At 48.6% G+C, this 16165-nt stretch overlaps 1 protein-coding gene across 1 annotated transcript in view; it reads right to left on the bottom strand.

The window, feature by feature from the left end:
• TNFRSF8 (TNF receptor superfamily member 8) overlaps positions 1 to 16165 on the bottom strand; it is a 79983-nt gene that overhangs the window by 34260 nt on the left and 29558 nt on the right. Inside the window, exons 4-7 of the mRNA XM_075560495.1 lie at positions 11220 to 11372; positions 9064 to 9154; positions 8656 to 8765; positions 5994 to 6110 (exon numbers count right to left, since the gene is read on the bottom strand). Coding sequence (XP_075416610.1) covers positions 5994 to 6110; positions 8656 to 8765; positions 9064 to 9154; positions 11220 to 11372 — 471 coding nt within the window. The remainder of the gene's footprint in view (positions 1 to 5993; positions 6111 to 8655; positions 8766 to 9063; positions 9155 to 11219; positions 11373 to 16165) is intronic.

The following is a 16165-nucleotide window of genomic DNA, read 5'->3' as shown; positions in this document are numbered from 1 at the left end:
CATATTCAGTGTTCAGCTTTCACACGCAAATGAAGCAATTGAAAATACCATGGCTTGGGTCAGGAGCGCTTTGCTCTTCAACATAACATCCTTGCTCTTAACACTTTAAACGGATCTTGTGCAGATTTACCCAATACAGGGCATTGTTTAATCTCCTGGCTGCTGCTTCCGTGAGAATTTACTGTGGATCCAGGCAAGACGAATCCCTGGACAACTTCAACCTTTTCTCCATTGATCGTGATGTTACCTGTTGGTCCAGTTGTGAGGATCCTGGTCTTCTTCACGTTGAGTTGTCATCCACACTGAAGGCTGCAGTCCTTGATCTTCATCAGCAAGGGCTTCAAGTCTTCCTCTCTTTCAGCAGGCAAGGTTGTATCACCTGCACATCGTCGGTTGTTCATAAACCTTCCTCGAATCATGACGTCATACTTACCTTCATAGAATCCAGCTTCTCCGATGATTGGCTCAGCACGCCGGTTGAATAAAGACACTGATGAACACGCGTTTTCTGACTTTAAACCCTGCACTAATCCCCTTGGTTGTTCCCAAGGCAGCCTGTTGGTCTGTGTAGAGGTCCCAAATGAGCACAAGAAGTAGTCTGGAATTCCCATTCTTCTCAATTTTATCCATCGCTTGTTACGGCCCACCTAGTCTAATGCCTTTGCAGAGTAGATAAAATACAAGTAAGCAACGTTCTAGCCAAGATGCAGCTGATGTCAGCAATGAGGTCCCTCGTTCTGCATCCTCTTCTGAGTCCAGCTCGAATTTCTAGCAGTGTGCTAGCAATGCACTGCTGCACTCTTTGATGGTTGATCTTTAGCAAAAGTTTGCTTGCATGTGATATTAAAGACATTGTTTAATAATTTCCACGTTCCCTTGGGGCCCCTTATGGATCTCTTCCATCTGGTTGGCCAGAGAGCTGTCTTATAAATGTCCCGGTATAGGCTTCCAATGCTGCTTCAGCTTGTTGAAATATTTCAACTGGTCGCCTGTCAATTCCTGAAACGGCGTTTTTAGTGTATGCCGTCGGGGCAGCTGGGACTTCTTCCTTCTGGAAGTGGCCGGTTTCGACCAGTCCTTTTTGGTATCGTGACTGTGTATTCACTCCAGCTTCGTTTTGATGCTTCACGAATCATTCCAGATTTTGCCCATCAAATCTTTCAACATGGCAATTGAAGCTTGAACATTTCCACAGTCCTTCCAGTGTGATGTATGCTCAGTGTGTTCTCCTGCTTGGTTTTCCATCTCCCGATCTTTGCCCATTTCCTTATAATACTATTCTTGGTCTTCTCAAGATGCCCTTTGAGATTTTCAGTTCGGCTCTGTCATCATTTCTTCCATTTGCTTCAGCTAGTCTATGACCAAAAGCAAGTTTCCAAGTCTCTTTTGCCATCCACTGTGATGTTTTCTTTCTTTCTTGTCTTTGTAATGACTCTGCTTTCTTCTGTATGATGCTCCTAAGCACCCTCCCACCGCTCATTGGCTCGTCTGCCATTCGCACTGCGTGAGTCAAAGCTGTTCTTGGGATATTCTTGAAATTCTTCGAGACATCCTCAACATCACAGGTTGGCTCTTATGCATTTGCTTTAATCTTCTTCAGCTTCAACCCGAACTTAACCTATGAGCCCCTGGCCTCCTTCTGGCTGCTGACGCTGAGCGTCTTCATCGTCTCTTCCCATAGATGGAGTCCATCTGACTCCCGTGTCTTCTGTCTAGAGTCCACATGTGCAGCTGCCATCTATGTTGCCGAACAAAAGATAGTTGCCATGAAGAAGTCACGGGCCTTTCAAAGCCCTACCATGCGATCCCCAGCGCTGTTTCTGTCACCGAGGCCATAGTTTCCAACTACTCGTCCTTCTTTGTCGCCAACTTTTGCATTTTAATTGCCGCTGATTACCAAAGCATATTGATTTTATGTTGGATCCATTTCAGACTGAAGAAGATTGCATACATCTTCAATTTCTTTATCACCGGCTTTAGGGGTTGGTGCATAAATTTGAATAATAATTGTATTAAGTGGATTTCCTTCTATGCATATAAATATCTTATCCTATCATTGATAGCATTGTACATCACGATAGATCTTGGAATGTTCTTTTTGACAGTACATGGGAAGCCACTCCTCTTGAATTTGTCATTCTGGGCATAGCAAGCCATATGATGTTCTGATTCAAAGAAGCCAATACCAGTCCATTTCAGTTCACCAATGCTCAGGATCCTGCTTTGTGCACATTCCAGTTCATTCTTGATGCCTTCCAATTCCCCTAGATGCTTACTTCATGCTTCTCAGTTTCAGGTTATTAACAGATGTTTGCAGCAGCTTGTTATTTTGAGTCAGGCCCCATTGGAAGGCTAAGGTCCTGAAGGCTTCACTCCTGAAAGCTTTACTCCATCCATGTTATTTCGGTTGACTCTAATTTGAGAAGACAGCCCTTCCTCAGTCCTATTTTGAGTGCCTTCCAACCTAACAGACTCATCTCCCAGCATGATCTCTGACCATGTTGTGGCCCCAAGTGCAAGCAAACAACAGACAGGTCTGTAAGGTACTAGAGAGGTCTGTAACCCGCAGACCAATCAGCCAGTGAAGATTCAAGGGCACCATTTGCCTAAGGACAAAGTCCTTAAGGCAGAAACAGGAAAGGAAGCAGCGAGAGAAATACACAGGGATGAATTGGGATGAGTGATGCTATATGGGGGGAATTATAATCAGTGACATGAAACAAAATGTGTACACATTATTGAGTAGAAAACAGATTTGCTCTGTTCAAATCATTTAACCCAATTCACAATAAAAAGAGTTTGGAGTTTGTTCATTTTTAAGGCAAATGAGAGAGAGGAAAGTTTATCAGGGGTTACCAAGGACAGGAGGCAGCATTTGGGGGATGGGGGTAAGGGGGAGGGGAGGAAGAGGAGAAAGGCTAACCGTGATGGTAAAGTTACCCAATTATTGTCATTGCAATCAATTAAGTTGTACACCTGTGAAAATGGAATGTGCAACGTTGACTGCAATAACCCAACACAGGAGGGCCTACTGATGCTGCTTTTGTACAAGCAAGTACTTCACATGATTTGGTTCCTTGATTTGGAAGTTAGGGTCCCGGTTTCATGAACCAACCCAGTTAATTGGCCTGATTACATGTCAAAATCCTCTGTTCTGCCTTCTCGGTTGTTTCCAGAGTCAGGGTCTAAAACCCAACAAGGCAAACCCTCCATCCGTACTCCCCTGGAACAGAGGAAAGTCAGGGATAGAAGGAGACTATGGGATTCTTCCACAACAAATGAACAACTGCCATGAACAACAAACTGCCTTTCTTTGCCACAAGACCAGAACAGGATAGTTCCTAGCTATCATAACGGAACATTTGATAAAAGGCTCCGTAGATGAGCCATGGTGAATCCCCTCTGGCCATGGACTGGGGTTGTGAATGGCCTGGCTAGTGAGCACAGTGCCGTGGAAAGTGGATTGTTGCAGAACCAGCTTGGTGAAAACCTAACACCTTATCCTTTGATCTCCCTTTGGACCCGTTTTTTGACCCAAGTTTGTTCTGGTTTTAAATATTTCCTACTTTCTTTTTTATTGAGGTTTCCTCTGGTTTGTTTTGTTATTACTGTTGGAGTTGTTTGTTTGCTTGTTTGGGGTACTGTGGTAGTTACATCACCTGTTGTCAAATTGAGACTTAAGAGTGAAGGGGTGGAGTGTAGCCTGTCAAGCAGGTCGCAGCTTGATGACCTCATTGGGAGGTGCTAAGGAGATAAATAGCTCAGTGGAGGTGGGACCCATGGTCACTTCCTACGAGACATTACTGACAACAAGCCACGTGGAGACATACTGATGGAGCCAGAGCCTTAGGGCTGGAGGAGCCACGTGGGACCTACGCCAGCGCTGAGATGCTACCACCTCCACTGGAGCCACAAGACTTTCCCCCCACTGGCCTGTCATCTTCCTGCATACAGCATCATTGCATGTGTTGCATGAGTCCTAAGAGGAATTGATAGACTGTTATCAGACAGATGGGCTAATATTGGACTGACGGACTTGATCTGGACTGGGCTGGGATGTTTTCTCAATACTGAATTGCTCTTGGATATAAAGCTCTTTCTTATACACATATGAGTCTCCCTGGATTTGTTTCTCTCGTCTACCTGGACTAACACAGGTACATTTTCCACTAAATGAAATCCGGGATGGGTAACTACAGAGATAATAATTAGATTAATGGGCTTATTGTAAGGATGGAAGGGAAGGTTGGAGGGAAATTGGGAGCTGATACGCAATGAGTACAAGAAGAAGGAAATGTCTGGCACAGATTGTGGCAATGATTGCATAAATCTTTTTGATATGACCTAGCTATTAAAGTGCATGATATGTAAATTATCTATCAATAAAATGTTTTTTTAAGCTTCCCTAGAAGAATTCTGATCAAAAGTGTGTGTGTAGAAATTCTTATGGATTCTAGATTTTCTGGAGCCATAAAGGGTGGGTGGGCCCCCGAGACTCTAGGGTGGGTGGGCCCCTGAGACTCTAATGCCCTGAGATAACTTTTAAACCTTATGCCAAAAATATCCCCTAGAAGACACTTGAACGTTTGCAAGAGTAATGACCATTATATGCATCACCCTGCGACATAGGTGCGCTACCAGCTGGTGCCTGGAGAGACAAGCAAACTGAACGTTCGTGGGAGTAGAGTAGCCGAATGCCCACAAGACGTGCAAGTTTGACAGAGGACATGTGATGTATACTTACCTTTGCTGCAACTACGTCCATGAACGTTGTGTCGCATCCAGGGGCAGAGTTATGAAAAGCTCTTAGACATATATATCTAAATACTTTGAGGGAATGAGGTGCCAGGCCTAACACTTCAGGACCATGGTCTCAGGGAACGCCAAGGGCACTTGGCACGACAGAAGTCACAAGTTCGACATCTTACTGTAGTGAGCAAGGCCTAGGGTCCTAAAAGCTTGTGAGCAGCCATGTAAGGTGCAACGATTGGTCTCTCCTCATCCAGCAGAGGGATGAAAATGGAAAGCACTCAGAACTAATTAGCCCAATAGACTTGGGAACCACACAGACATCAGTCTCCACAATCCATGAGACCAGAAGAAGCAGATGGTGCCCGGCTACCACTACCCACTTCTCTGAAAAGGATCACATGAGAAGGTCCTAAATAGAGTGGGACAGAAGTGTGAAACAGAACTCAAAATCACAATGGAGACCAGGCTTACTGCTGTGCCCCCACCCTACATACACACACACACACACACGTTTATGATCCTCAATCAACCTTCAAGTGGAGCTGAACTCACCTCGTGCGTTAGAACAATCAACCATTTGCGATCCAGAGGGCAGTACTTACTCAAGGGCACCCTTCGGAGGGCTGGGAAAGGAGGAGGAATGGAAACAGGAAGCAGGAGGAAGTGGGGTACGCAGTGGAGCCTTGGGGAGATGGCAGTGGATGAGAGGAAACAAAAGGAGGATGGATTGTGGGGTGTCCAACTGATGATCTGCTCTGTAATCTTCCCCTAATTCATAACAAATGGATATTCCCCACCCCCCAAAGCTTCTGAAGTCCCTGAAAACTAAGCAACCGTTTAGCTTAACTACTCAAAACAAAACAAAACCAAAAAAACTCCAAGGTCTGCCTTGAAAGACCTTTCTATGTGGGATCAAACTGACCACAGCCATGGAGATTAGCTAGACACTTTGGGGGACAGTCAGTGTATGGGGGTGAGGGAGGAGCCACTCGGGTAAAGGTGGTGAGAAGGTGCCATGCGTGTCACAGAACTGTGCGTGCAGAAACAGCACGCTGAGTGGGTGTCTGTGTTTTGCTGTGAAAATTCTCAACAGCGAAATAAACAGAATTTGGAGGAGAGAGACACCACACCAGAGAGATGGGGGGGGGGGGTGCTCGGAAAGGCGGAGACAGGGCAGTTCCAAGCAAAAGGCTCCCCGCCCCCTCCAATCCCCCCACCCCAAAGGAATTCAGACCCCTTACCTCGCAAGCAGCTCACACAGGCCACACAGCGGCCAGCCTTGTCCAGGTAGTAGTCAGGTGCACACTGCTTCCGACAGTCAGCAGACCCCGGTGGGCACCGTGGCTGTGAGGACTTCCCTGGGGAAAGAAGCAGAGAAACTCCAGGCCAGGCCCACCTTAGTGGGGCCCTCGGCACCCACCCAACCCTGAAACCCCAGCTCCTCCGCTACTCCCAAACTCCCCCTATGCAGATGGTTCCTGCCTCTCAGAGGGAGTCCTGAGGTTGAAAGAGCAGGTCTAAGATCACACTAAGGAACGTCCTAGTTGCCGCCCGCTTTCTGTTCTGCCCTCTGACGACTCACTCCATCCACTATTTCCAGCACCCTCTCCCCAGGCTCATTGCTGGGTCACTTGCTTGCTCAAAACGGACCACGCTTCCCTGGGAAACCAGCAATAAAACAAAGATGCCCTACCCTAACTTCCACTCAGTGTGCTTCCAGAGGGCCTGGCAGATGTGACACCGCAAGAATAGGGAATAAGAGGAAGATCCAGCCATTATTCCCAGGTGGTATAATTGAATGTACAGACAATCCAAAAGAATTGTTATGTTTTAAAGTCAAAGGAAATACCTGTTATCATTCAAAAAAAAGGTCAAATATTGGCAAGATTGATTTCAGACCACTGCCCTAAAGGGACTATTGCAAAAAAAAAAAGTCACATCTGCTTTTTGGTTTCTAGTGTATATGAACGTTATGCTTACTTATACAGGACAGACCAGTCTCTGGATCAGGACAACGTGCTTGGTAAAGCAGAAGGGCAGAAGACCCTCAGCGAGATGGATGGACACAGGGGCTGCCGTGACTGGCCCCGACAGAACAGTTGTCCGGCTGGGGTAGGGCCAGGCAGGGCTTTATTCTGTTGCTCAGAGGCACTATGAATGGGAGCCAACTTGACGACACTTGAGGACAACAGCAAGGGTGCGACAGCATCGTGAAAACGTTTGGAAGGTTGCAAGAATGACCACAACGCGGCACAGAGACATGGCGTGAGCATGCCCTGCTGGGACAAGGCGGCACCGATAGATGTCCGTGCCACAGGGTGGCCACAAACATTGCACTTTGTGGGAGGCGGGGGAAAAAACACCCTGTTTGCCAAGTGCAGCAAAGAGAAATGCAATAAAATGAGGCGTGCCTGTGGAGCTGATAACTGTGAGGTCAGCAGTTTGAACCCACCAGTCACCCTTCACAGGGGAAAGATGAGGCTTTTTGCTCCTGTAAATATTCACAGCCTCAGAAACTCAAAGGGGCAGCTCTGCTCTGCCTGGCAGGTGCTCGCGAGGAGTCTGAGTTGATAGCAGTGGATTTGGTTTGCCTCTGGATGCTTGTGTTACGGGAGTCTGTTTCCAGAACGTTCAAAAGCAGGCAAAACCAAACTAGAGGGGTGCTCGCTGTGTCTGGGTGGGGAAGGTAGAAAGGCAGGAGGGAAATGAAAGTTAACCGGGGAAGGGCCGTGGAGCCGCAGAGTGGGTAGGCTGAGAGGGCGCTGGGGGTAGGGAGCGTTTGCCTGGTATTGGTTGGCTTTGTGGTCACTCACAGAACTGTCTGCCTCCCCAAAGGCCCACATACATGTGGTAGGGCTCTGGCCTCGGTGTCACAATAAAGATGTTAAGAAAAGAATTCGTGACAGTGCTCTTGTTTTCCAATTGCTGCTAATTTCCAGCCACATCTCAGCTAGAAGCCCTTTCTGCCTCTAAGCAAAGATGAGACTCTTGGTAATGCCCTCCCAGGCCTGCGAGTCTGGCCCCTGCTGCCCTCCGCAGTCCTGCCTCCCTCTCAGGACCTGGACCTGGACCACTGGGTCAGCTCACCAAGGGAGAAGGCATTTTCCTGCTGATTGACACTTGCTGTCCCCTGCCTGAACACCTTCGGGGCAGGAACAGTCTCCCATCCCCCCTCTGCCTGGCTCCCTCCCTGGCACCCGTGGGTAGAACAAAACAACGCACACAAGTCCATTAGGGGTCCAGGCCTATCAGAGTGGAACTGGGCTCCGCAGGGGCTTCTGGGATGGAATCTCTCCAGAGAGCACATCGACAGGCCTCTCTTTTGCAAGACAGATGGACTGGTTCAACCCCCCAAACTTTCAGTTAATAATGGAGAACTTACTGTTTACACCACCCCGGGACTCCTAAAGCTCTGCTCAATTATCACTCCTGGCCCAACCAAGGTCACACACACACACACACCAAGGTCACACACACACACACACACACACACACACACACACACACAGTCATTTCATTTTCTCAGAATTCGATCCTCCAGCATGTCTCCCTGTCATGACTTTAAACAGACGATGTCAGCGCTTGTCCATTCTAAAGCCTGTCTCCCCTGGCCTGTCGTGAACACCGGGAAAACAGAACAGGATCCGACACACCCGCCACCACTGAAGTCCCTGGATCACAGCAGGCCCTCAGAAATGTTGCTAAGCAAACAACTCCCCCACCTACCCATCCTATCCCCATTGTCTATCGCCCTCATTGCCATCAGGACCAGGAGGGCAGACACACCTTGAAACCCTCTTCTCTACCCCCTGGAAGAGCGGGCAGCCTATGCCCCCACTGCCAGTCCCACCCTGCAGGGCTCACAGCGCACCGGACACCGTTGCCCTGGCAGGGAGAGATTACCTGCCTCTGGATTGGGCTGCCCTGAGGAGAGAGGGTGGGGAGGCCGCTTGGATGCCAAAATACCTTCTGGGTTGACACTGGACATGGCTGTGGCCCCAGGAACTTCACTTCTGGAAAGGAATCAAGATTAGACTGACCAGGAGGCCACCTGGGGCAAGGGAGGCCCATGCTCACGGGTAATGGGGTCTACAGAGCCCTCAGGCCCTCTGCCCCTGCTGCTGCAGGCCACAGCAGACTTCTCGGGATCCAGGGCTGTGTATTCTTGGCCTTGGGTCTCCTGGATGCTCAGGGCAGAGCTTCCAAAATCAAAATACCTGGACTAGCCCCCACCTGCAACCCCACCTAGCCATGCCAGTGCATCTCGGGCTAGAGGTAGGAAGAAGGTGGGGTGGGGAGTGGGGGGGTCACCTGATGGGCGTCTTGCAGTCCTCGGAGCTGGTGCAGCCAGGATGGATCCCCTGGGGAGTCGGCACACAGATAGTGTCTTTCTCAGCTGTGCCTGCAGGGGGCGACAATGCCTTCAGAGACATCTCCAGGAATACTCCTTCCAACCCACAAAGAGATGGGGCCTTGGAAAATTCCGTGACCAGCTAGCGTCCTGAGTGAAGCACCCTGATCTCCCCTTGGGAAGTACTCAGTCTCAGCGTTTGGGGTCAGGGCCTGCACCATGAGGAGCCCTGTGACCACTAGGGGCCATCACTCCTCTGGCCATACAGGCTGGTTGTGGAGGACACAAGACCCAGGCCAGGCCTTTCAGAAGGAATTGCAAGACTTTGTGCTTGGAGAAGCTGTCTGTCCACTGGGCTTTCTGGGATTGCTAACAGGCATCCTACCAGGCAAACCACCACAGAAGCCAAAGAGTTTGGACGTTTGTTATTCTTGACCCAAAGACTTGAAGAATGTTGAACTGAGTGGAGAGGAACAGGTTCTGGGCTCTTCGGCAGGCGGTTCTGAGCTTGCTTGCCACCTTGGCCACGCTCCAACTATACCAGGCAAGTAAACTTCTCCAAGCCTTGGTTTTCTCCTTGGTAAACCAGGTGTGCTAGCGCTCTCCCCAAGGCCATCATCAGGATAAACAGAAGAGTCGTAGGTCATGTATCTTCCCCACCGTGCAGCACAATCAACGCCATGCCCTTCTCCCCATCTGGGCGCCCATGCTGTCATTCATGTAGACGGTGACGCTGGGACGGGATCTGAAGGTTTCGGGACAGGAGAGAGCAGCCGTGCTGCCGTCTCCTGTGTGTCTGCAGTGCGTTGGACCCACAAGTTCACATCCGGGTTCAGTGTTCAAATCCGGACTCTGCTCTTCCCTGCTCTGTGCTCTTGGGGAACTGAGCCACCTGCTCTGGGTCTCACTTCCTCCCTGTAAGATGAGGCTAGTACACTGTGCCGAGGCCTCCAGAGGACACGCCTGTGCCAGTTCTTCCCATGTGGCTTAGCCGCAAGCCAAACAAGAGGCAGACACAATGTCCCAGATCACAGCTGGGAAAACGGAGGGCCTAGAGTTGCTCCATGGGGAGACCACCAGCGAATCAAATGAAGCAGGGTTTGGCAGCCGAAAGTTGGGATGCCTCTTCCAAAGCCATGTCATCCAGTTGAAACATGACACAAATCACACAGGCCTGTCTGACCTTAAATACTCTCGCAACCTCATTTTTTTTAAGCCAAATTCACTTTAATAGCTTCGTATGTAGCCCAATGTATTCAAAGTATTATCATTAATATTTAATCAATATGCAAAGCTGTTGAGATACTTTATGTTTTGTTCTGGGGTGTTTGGGGTTTTTTTTAACACTAACTTGAAAACCAGCGCCTAGTTAGTTGCTCTTCCAACTCACAGTAAGGCCAGGTGATAGAGTGGAACTGCTGGACAGACCACCCCTTCTTCTCGGGCAGCAGAGAGGCCTCTGGCGCCACCACGTGGCAGTCTCAGCAACACCTCTCCGAAGACCGCCCAGGCCCAGGGTGCCATCGCTGAACTTGACACACAAGACAAGAGCTTCTGATCTGGAAAGGCTCCCGAGGGCCTGCTAGCCACCTCTCCTCATTTTACAGGAAGAGAAACTGGGGGCAAAGGTCGCTCTTCTCTCCGGTGGCTCCCTCTGATCCTGTCTCCCCTCGTATTGGCTGAAAGGGGCTTGGGGGTTGGGGGACACAATCTGTGGCCCCTTCTCTGCCCATCACACACCCCCCGCCCGGTGCACTCTGATGGACGTCCTGAGTTCACACAGCAAGCCGGTTAAGCAACCCGGGCGGAATGCTCGGTCTTGAACCTGGCTCTGACTCCCAAGGGCCCAGCCGCCCCGTGGTTTCCTTGTGGTCCTCAGGCTGCAGGGAGCTCCCTGGACCACGACCCAACCGAGACCTCCTCCGGCCCGTTCTGCACCGCGGGCCGCCAGCACGGCACAGGCTGGCCCTTCCTGGAGCCACTGGGCGCGGAACCGAGCTCGGGCCCACCGGAAGGAGGAAGTGGAGACCGGAAGTCGTTGCCGGGCCGGGAGCGGAGAAGGCCGGGAGCGGAGAAGGCCGGGATCTTGGTGCAGGCTGAGGGCAGAACCGCCTACCTGGGAGTTTGACGACCATCCCTGCCGGGCAGACGGTGTGGGGCATGCAGCGGGCACACGAGTTGATGGCCGGCGAGGCACAGAACATTCCACGTTGACATTCACAGACGCGGGGGGAGATGTTTGTGCAGGGCATCTTCTCCACAAGGTCATCTAAGGACACGGGGAACGAGGATAAGCGGGAAGACGGGACGGGGGAGGGAGACCAGAGAAACGCCTCCGGGGGAGAGGGAAGCAAAGCAGGGGCGCAGCGTTGCCCAACAAGAAGCTAGTGCACTGCCTCACGTGCGGAGAGCGAAGGCAGGACGGGCCGCGTGCGTCCATTGACATAAAGCCCTAGAAACGGCAGGCTCTTCCAGAGCGCAGAAGGACGACCCAGGGTTGATTGAGAATGAGGATGGTGGCTGGAAATGTGGGACCTTGGGGCTCCGGGAAACTTGGGGGGCGCTGTGTCCATTTGATTGTAGTGATGGGTCCAGGGTCCACAAGTGTGTGTGCGCACGCCCATGAACACCTATCAGACTGTACACTTCTAGTTGGTGCTAAATTGGGTCAAGTCTGCCTCAGGTCTTGGGGGTGGTTATCTAAGATATGAAGAGGAAGTTGGGGAGGGCAGTAAAAGGAGGATCCCCTTGCCTCTGAGGAGCAGTCCATAGTGGGAACTAAGAAGCCACCATGGCCGTCTGTTGGCAGGCAGCCAGCGTGGGTCTCCTTTCCGCAGTGTTCCCTAATGAGGGCAAGATGGGGAGGCTGGGACCAGGGTACAGGCTGCACCTTCCAGCCCACATCCCTGGTGATCAGACACCGTGTATTTAAAATCAACCAAGGCCCCACTTTAACATTAGGCAAGGGATGTATCTCCACATTTCTCCAACAGAGATATATAAATGGCGAAGAAGCACATGAAACGTCGTTCAACACCTTTGTCGTCAGGGAAATGCGAATCCAAGGCATAGTGAGGTACCCCTTCACACCACACAGATGGCTATGGTTTTTTTACAAAAGACAAAAATAACAGCTGCTGGTGAGGATGTGGAGAAAGCAGAGGCCTCAGGCACTGCTGGTGGGCAGGTACACTGGTGCAGTCACTGCATACACACACGTTGCAGTTCCTCAAAAGTGAACCATAGAGTTGCCATATGACTCAAGGGTTATATATATATATATATATATATAGAGAGAGAGAGAGAGAGAGAGAGAGAGAGAGAGAGAGACTACACGCTCTGGAGGCATAGTGGTTAAACATCGGGCTACTTACCGCAAGATCAGCAGGTCAAAACCACCAGGTTCTGGGGTTGGGGAGTGTGGATGGTGATGAGACTTTCTAGCCTCATAAAGAGATACCATCTCAGAAACACAGAGGCAGCCCTACTCTGTTCCATGAGGTCCCTAGGAGTCAGAATCGACTCGATGGCTTTGAGTTTGGTTCTGTTTGGCTTTGAGAGATGCAAGGGGAAGTTGCAGCTGTGAAAGGGATTCCCTGGAGCGCAGTGCCATGTGCTCACCACAGTCTATGCCGTGGCTCAAAGAAAAACTCCGTTTCCCAGCCTCCCTTATAGTCTGCTTTGAGTCGTGCAACTGAGATCTGCCCACTGGGGCACAGTCAGATATGATCAAAGGCTCTCCAGGGCCTGGCACACAAAACTATTCCAGAGACCCTCCTGCCTCTCTTCCTTCCTGTAGAGATGCTGGTGTTCCGAAGGCTGACCTGCACCCCAGGAACTGTTCTTAGAGGAGAATAAAATCCTGAGATCTCAGTCATTTGGAAAGGAGCAGACTGAGGGCAGTCAGATGGAGCTCCTATAAAATGCAAGAGAAGTCCTCAGAGTAGCAGCCCCTGCATAAGATCACAAACCTCATCAGAGGCCGGAAAGACTGCCTGCTATGGCCAACTTCCAGGGAGCTATGCCTGCTGTTGGTCATTTTGAATTCGAAAATCATATGGTTTACTAAGCTGGGAATGGCAATCAAAAGGAATGGCCTTGCAGTCATCCTCAAAAAGGACGTGTCAAGATCTATCCCGAAGTACAATGCTCTCTGTGATAGGATAGCATCTACCCACATACAGGGAAATTCAACCAAATGTCTCCATTATCCGCTATCATTTATGTGCCAACCATTAAAGTGAGTGATGCAGAAACTGAAGAATTGCACCAAAGTCTTTAGTCTCAAGTTAACCCAGCATGTAATCAGCTGCATTTAGATTTATTGGTGATTGGAATGCGGAAGAAGGAACAAGAGCTAGAAAATATGGTCTTGCATCAGACAGTGTAAGGCACGGCAAAATAACAATTTATAAATTATCAAGGGTTTGTGAGGGAGGGGGTGGGAAGGGAGGAGACAAAATGAGCTGATACCAAGGGCTCAAGTAGAAAGCAAATGTTTTGAGAATGATGACAACAAATGTACAAATGTGCTTGACACAATGGATGGATGGATGGATTGTGACAAGAGTTGTATGAGTCTCCAATAAAATGATTTTTTAATAAAGGAAAAAATATGGTCTTGATGATAGAAATGAAGCTGAAGATAGCATGATAGAATATTGCAATACCAATGATTACTTCCTCACAAATACGTTTTTCAACTTTTCCAGATGGAATACACAGAAATCAAATAGACTATATCTGTGGGAAGAGGGGATGGAGAAGCTCAATAACACCAACGAAAACCAAACAAGGGGCCGACTGTGGAACAGACCATCAATTGCTCAGATGCAAACTCATATTGAAGTTTAAAAAAATGAAAGCAAGTCCACGAGAGCCAAAATATGACCTTGACTCTATCTTAAGTGAATTCCTAGAATAGGTTTGCCTCATTGAGCACTGACAGAAGACCTAACGAGCTGTGGGATGAGATCAGGAATGTCATTTATGAAGAGAGAAAAAGGTCACTAAAGGAACAAAAAAGAAAGAAAAGATCAAAGTGGATGTGAGACAAGACTCTGAAAGTTGCTCCTAGTGGTAGAGGCGCTAAGACAACTGAAAGAAATGATGAACTAAATGAGCAGAATAAACCATTTCAAAGGGTAGCTTGAGAAGACAAGGCAAAATATTATAATGAAATGGTCAAAAAAGCGAGTTGGAAAGCCAAAAGGAAGAAGACATTCTGGAAATCTCACACTGAAAGAACTCAAGGGAAAAAGTAAGCCTCAAGTGGCAATGTTGAACGATTCTAGTGGAAACTACTGAATGGTTCAAGCATCAAAAGAACTGTACATCAACAAGAACTAGTCGACATCCCAGCGTTTCAAAAGGTGGCAAGAACAAATGATGCTGAAGAAGTTCAAGAAGCACTGAAAGCATTCGCCAAAGACAAGGTTCCAGGAATTGATGGAACACCAACAGGCATGTTTCAGCAAGCTGGAGAAGCACTGAGAGCACTCGTGCGACTATGCCAGGAAATTTGGAAGTCAGCTACTTGGCCAATTGACTGGAAGAGATTTATATTCGTATCCATTCCAAAAAAAAAATAAAGATAACCCAATAGAATGCTCAAATTAGAGAACAATATCACATGTAAGTAAAATTTTGTTGAAGATCATCCAACAATGGATGCAGCAGTACATTGACAGGGAGCTGCCAGAAGTTCAGCCCGGATTCAGAAGAGGGCCGGGAACAAGGGACATCATTGCTAATGTCAGATGGATCTTGGCTGAAAGCAGACAGTACCAGAAAGATGTTTTCTTGTGTTTCATTGACTACACAAAGGCGTTCATCTGTGTGGATCATAACGAACTATGAACAGCCTTGACAAGAATGGGAATTCCAGAACACTTCGTTGAGCTCATATGGAAGCTGTACAGTTCATATTTTAAAATCAGGAAACGTGTGCGTCAGGGCTGTGTCCTCTCACCATACTTATTCAATCTGTATGCTGAGCAAATTATCAGAGAACCTGGATTATATGAAGAAGTGGCATCAAGATTAGAGGAAGGCTCATTAGCAACTTGGAATATGCAGATGACACATCTTACTTGCTGAAAGGGAAAAGGATTTGACGCATTTGCTGAAGAAGATCAAGAATTTCCGTCTTCAGTATTGATGACAACTCCATGTAGAGAAAACAAAAATTCTCACAACTGGATCAATGAGTAACAAGATCATAAGTGGAGAAAAGGTTGAAGTTTTCCAAGATTTTGCCTTGCTTGGATCCACAATCAATGTTCATGGTAGCAGCAGTCAAGAGATCGAACTACAGGTTGCATTAGGTAAATCTGCACACGACCTCTTTCAAGTGTTGAAAAGCAAGGCTGTTACTTTGAGGATTAAGCACATGTGACACAAGCCATGGTGTTTCAATTGCCTCAAAATCATGTGAAAGTCGGACATTGAATAAGGGAGCTAGAAAGATAAATTGATTCACTTGAATTATGATGTTAATGAAGACTATTGAAAGTACCATGAACTTCCAAAAGAACAAACAAATCTGTCTTAGAAGAAGAACAGCCAGAATGCTCCTTAGAGGCAAGGATGGCGGGGCTTCATCTCACGAATTTTGGACACGTTGTCAGGTGAGACCATTTCCTGGAAAAGAATATCAGGCTTGGTAACATGAAGGAGCAGCAAAAACAGAGGAAGACCCTGAACAATGTGGATTCACAAAGGGACTGCATTGATGGGCCTAAACATATGAACAGTGGGTGGTGCAGGACGGGGTAGTATTTCATCCCGTTGGTACACAGGGCGGCTATGAGTTGGAACTAACTGGACGGCCCCAAACAACAAGTTGCCAACGAATGTGTGAGGATGTGCAGACCTCACTGGGGTGAAGTACATTTCTAGGCAGCATGAGCTCACCTAATGACTCCCTGACAGTCTGGCAGCAGTTCAGGGGAGAAAGCAAGTCCCTATCTCCCAGCAAGGACTACACCCACAACTATATGAGCTTTGGTCCCCCAACCTAAGCCCTGAGTTCAGAAGACAAACCAGAGTCCCAGAAGGGTC

The sequence above is a fragment of the Tenrec ecaudatus genome, chromosome 1 (genome assembly GCF_050624435.1).
Source record: "Tenrec ecaudatus isolate mTenEca1 chromosome 1, mTenEca1.hap1, whole genome shotgun sequence".
Taxonomy (NCBI): domain Eukaryota; kingdom Metazoa; phylum Chordata; class Mammalia; order Afrosoricida; family Tenrecidae; genus Tenrec; species Tenrec ecaudatus.
This window is presented reverse-complemented; position numbering and strand designations above follow the sequence as displayed.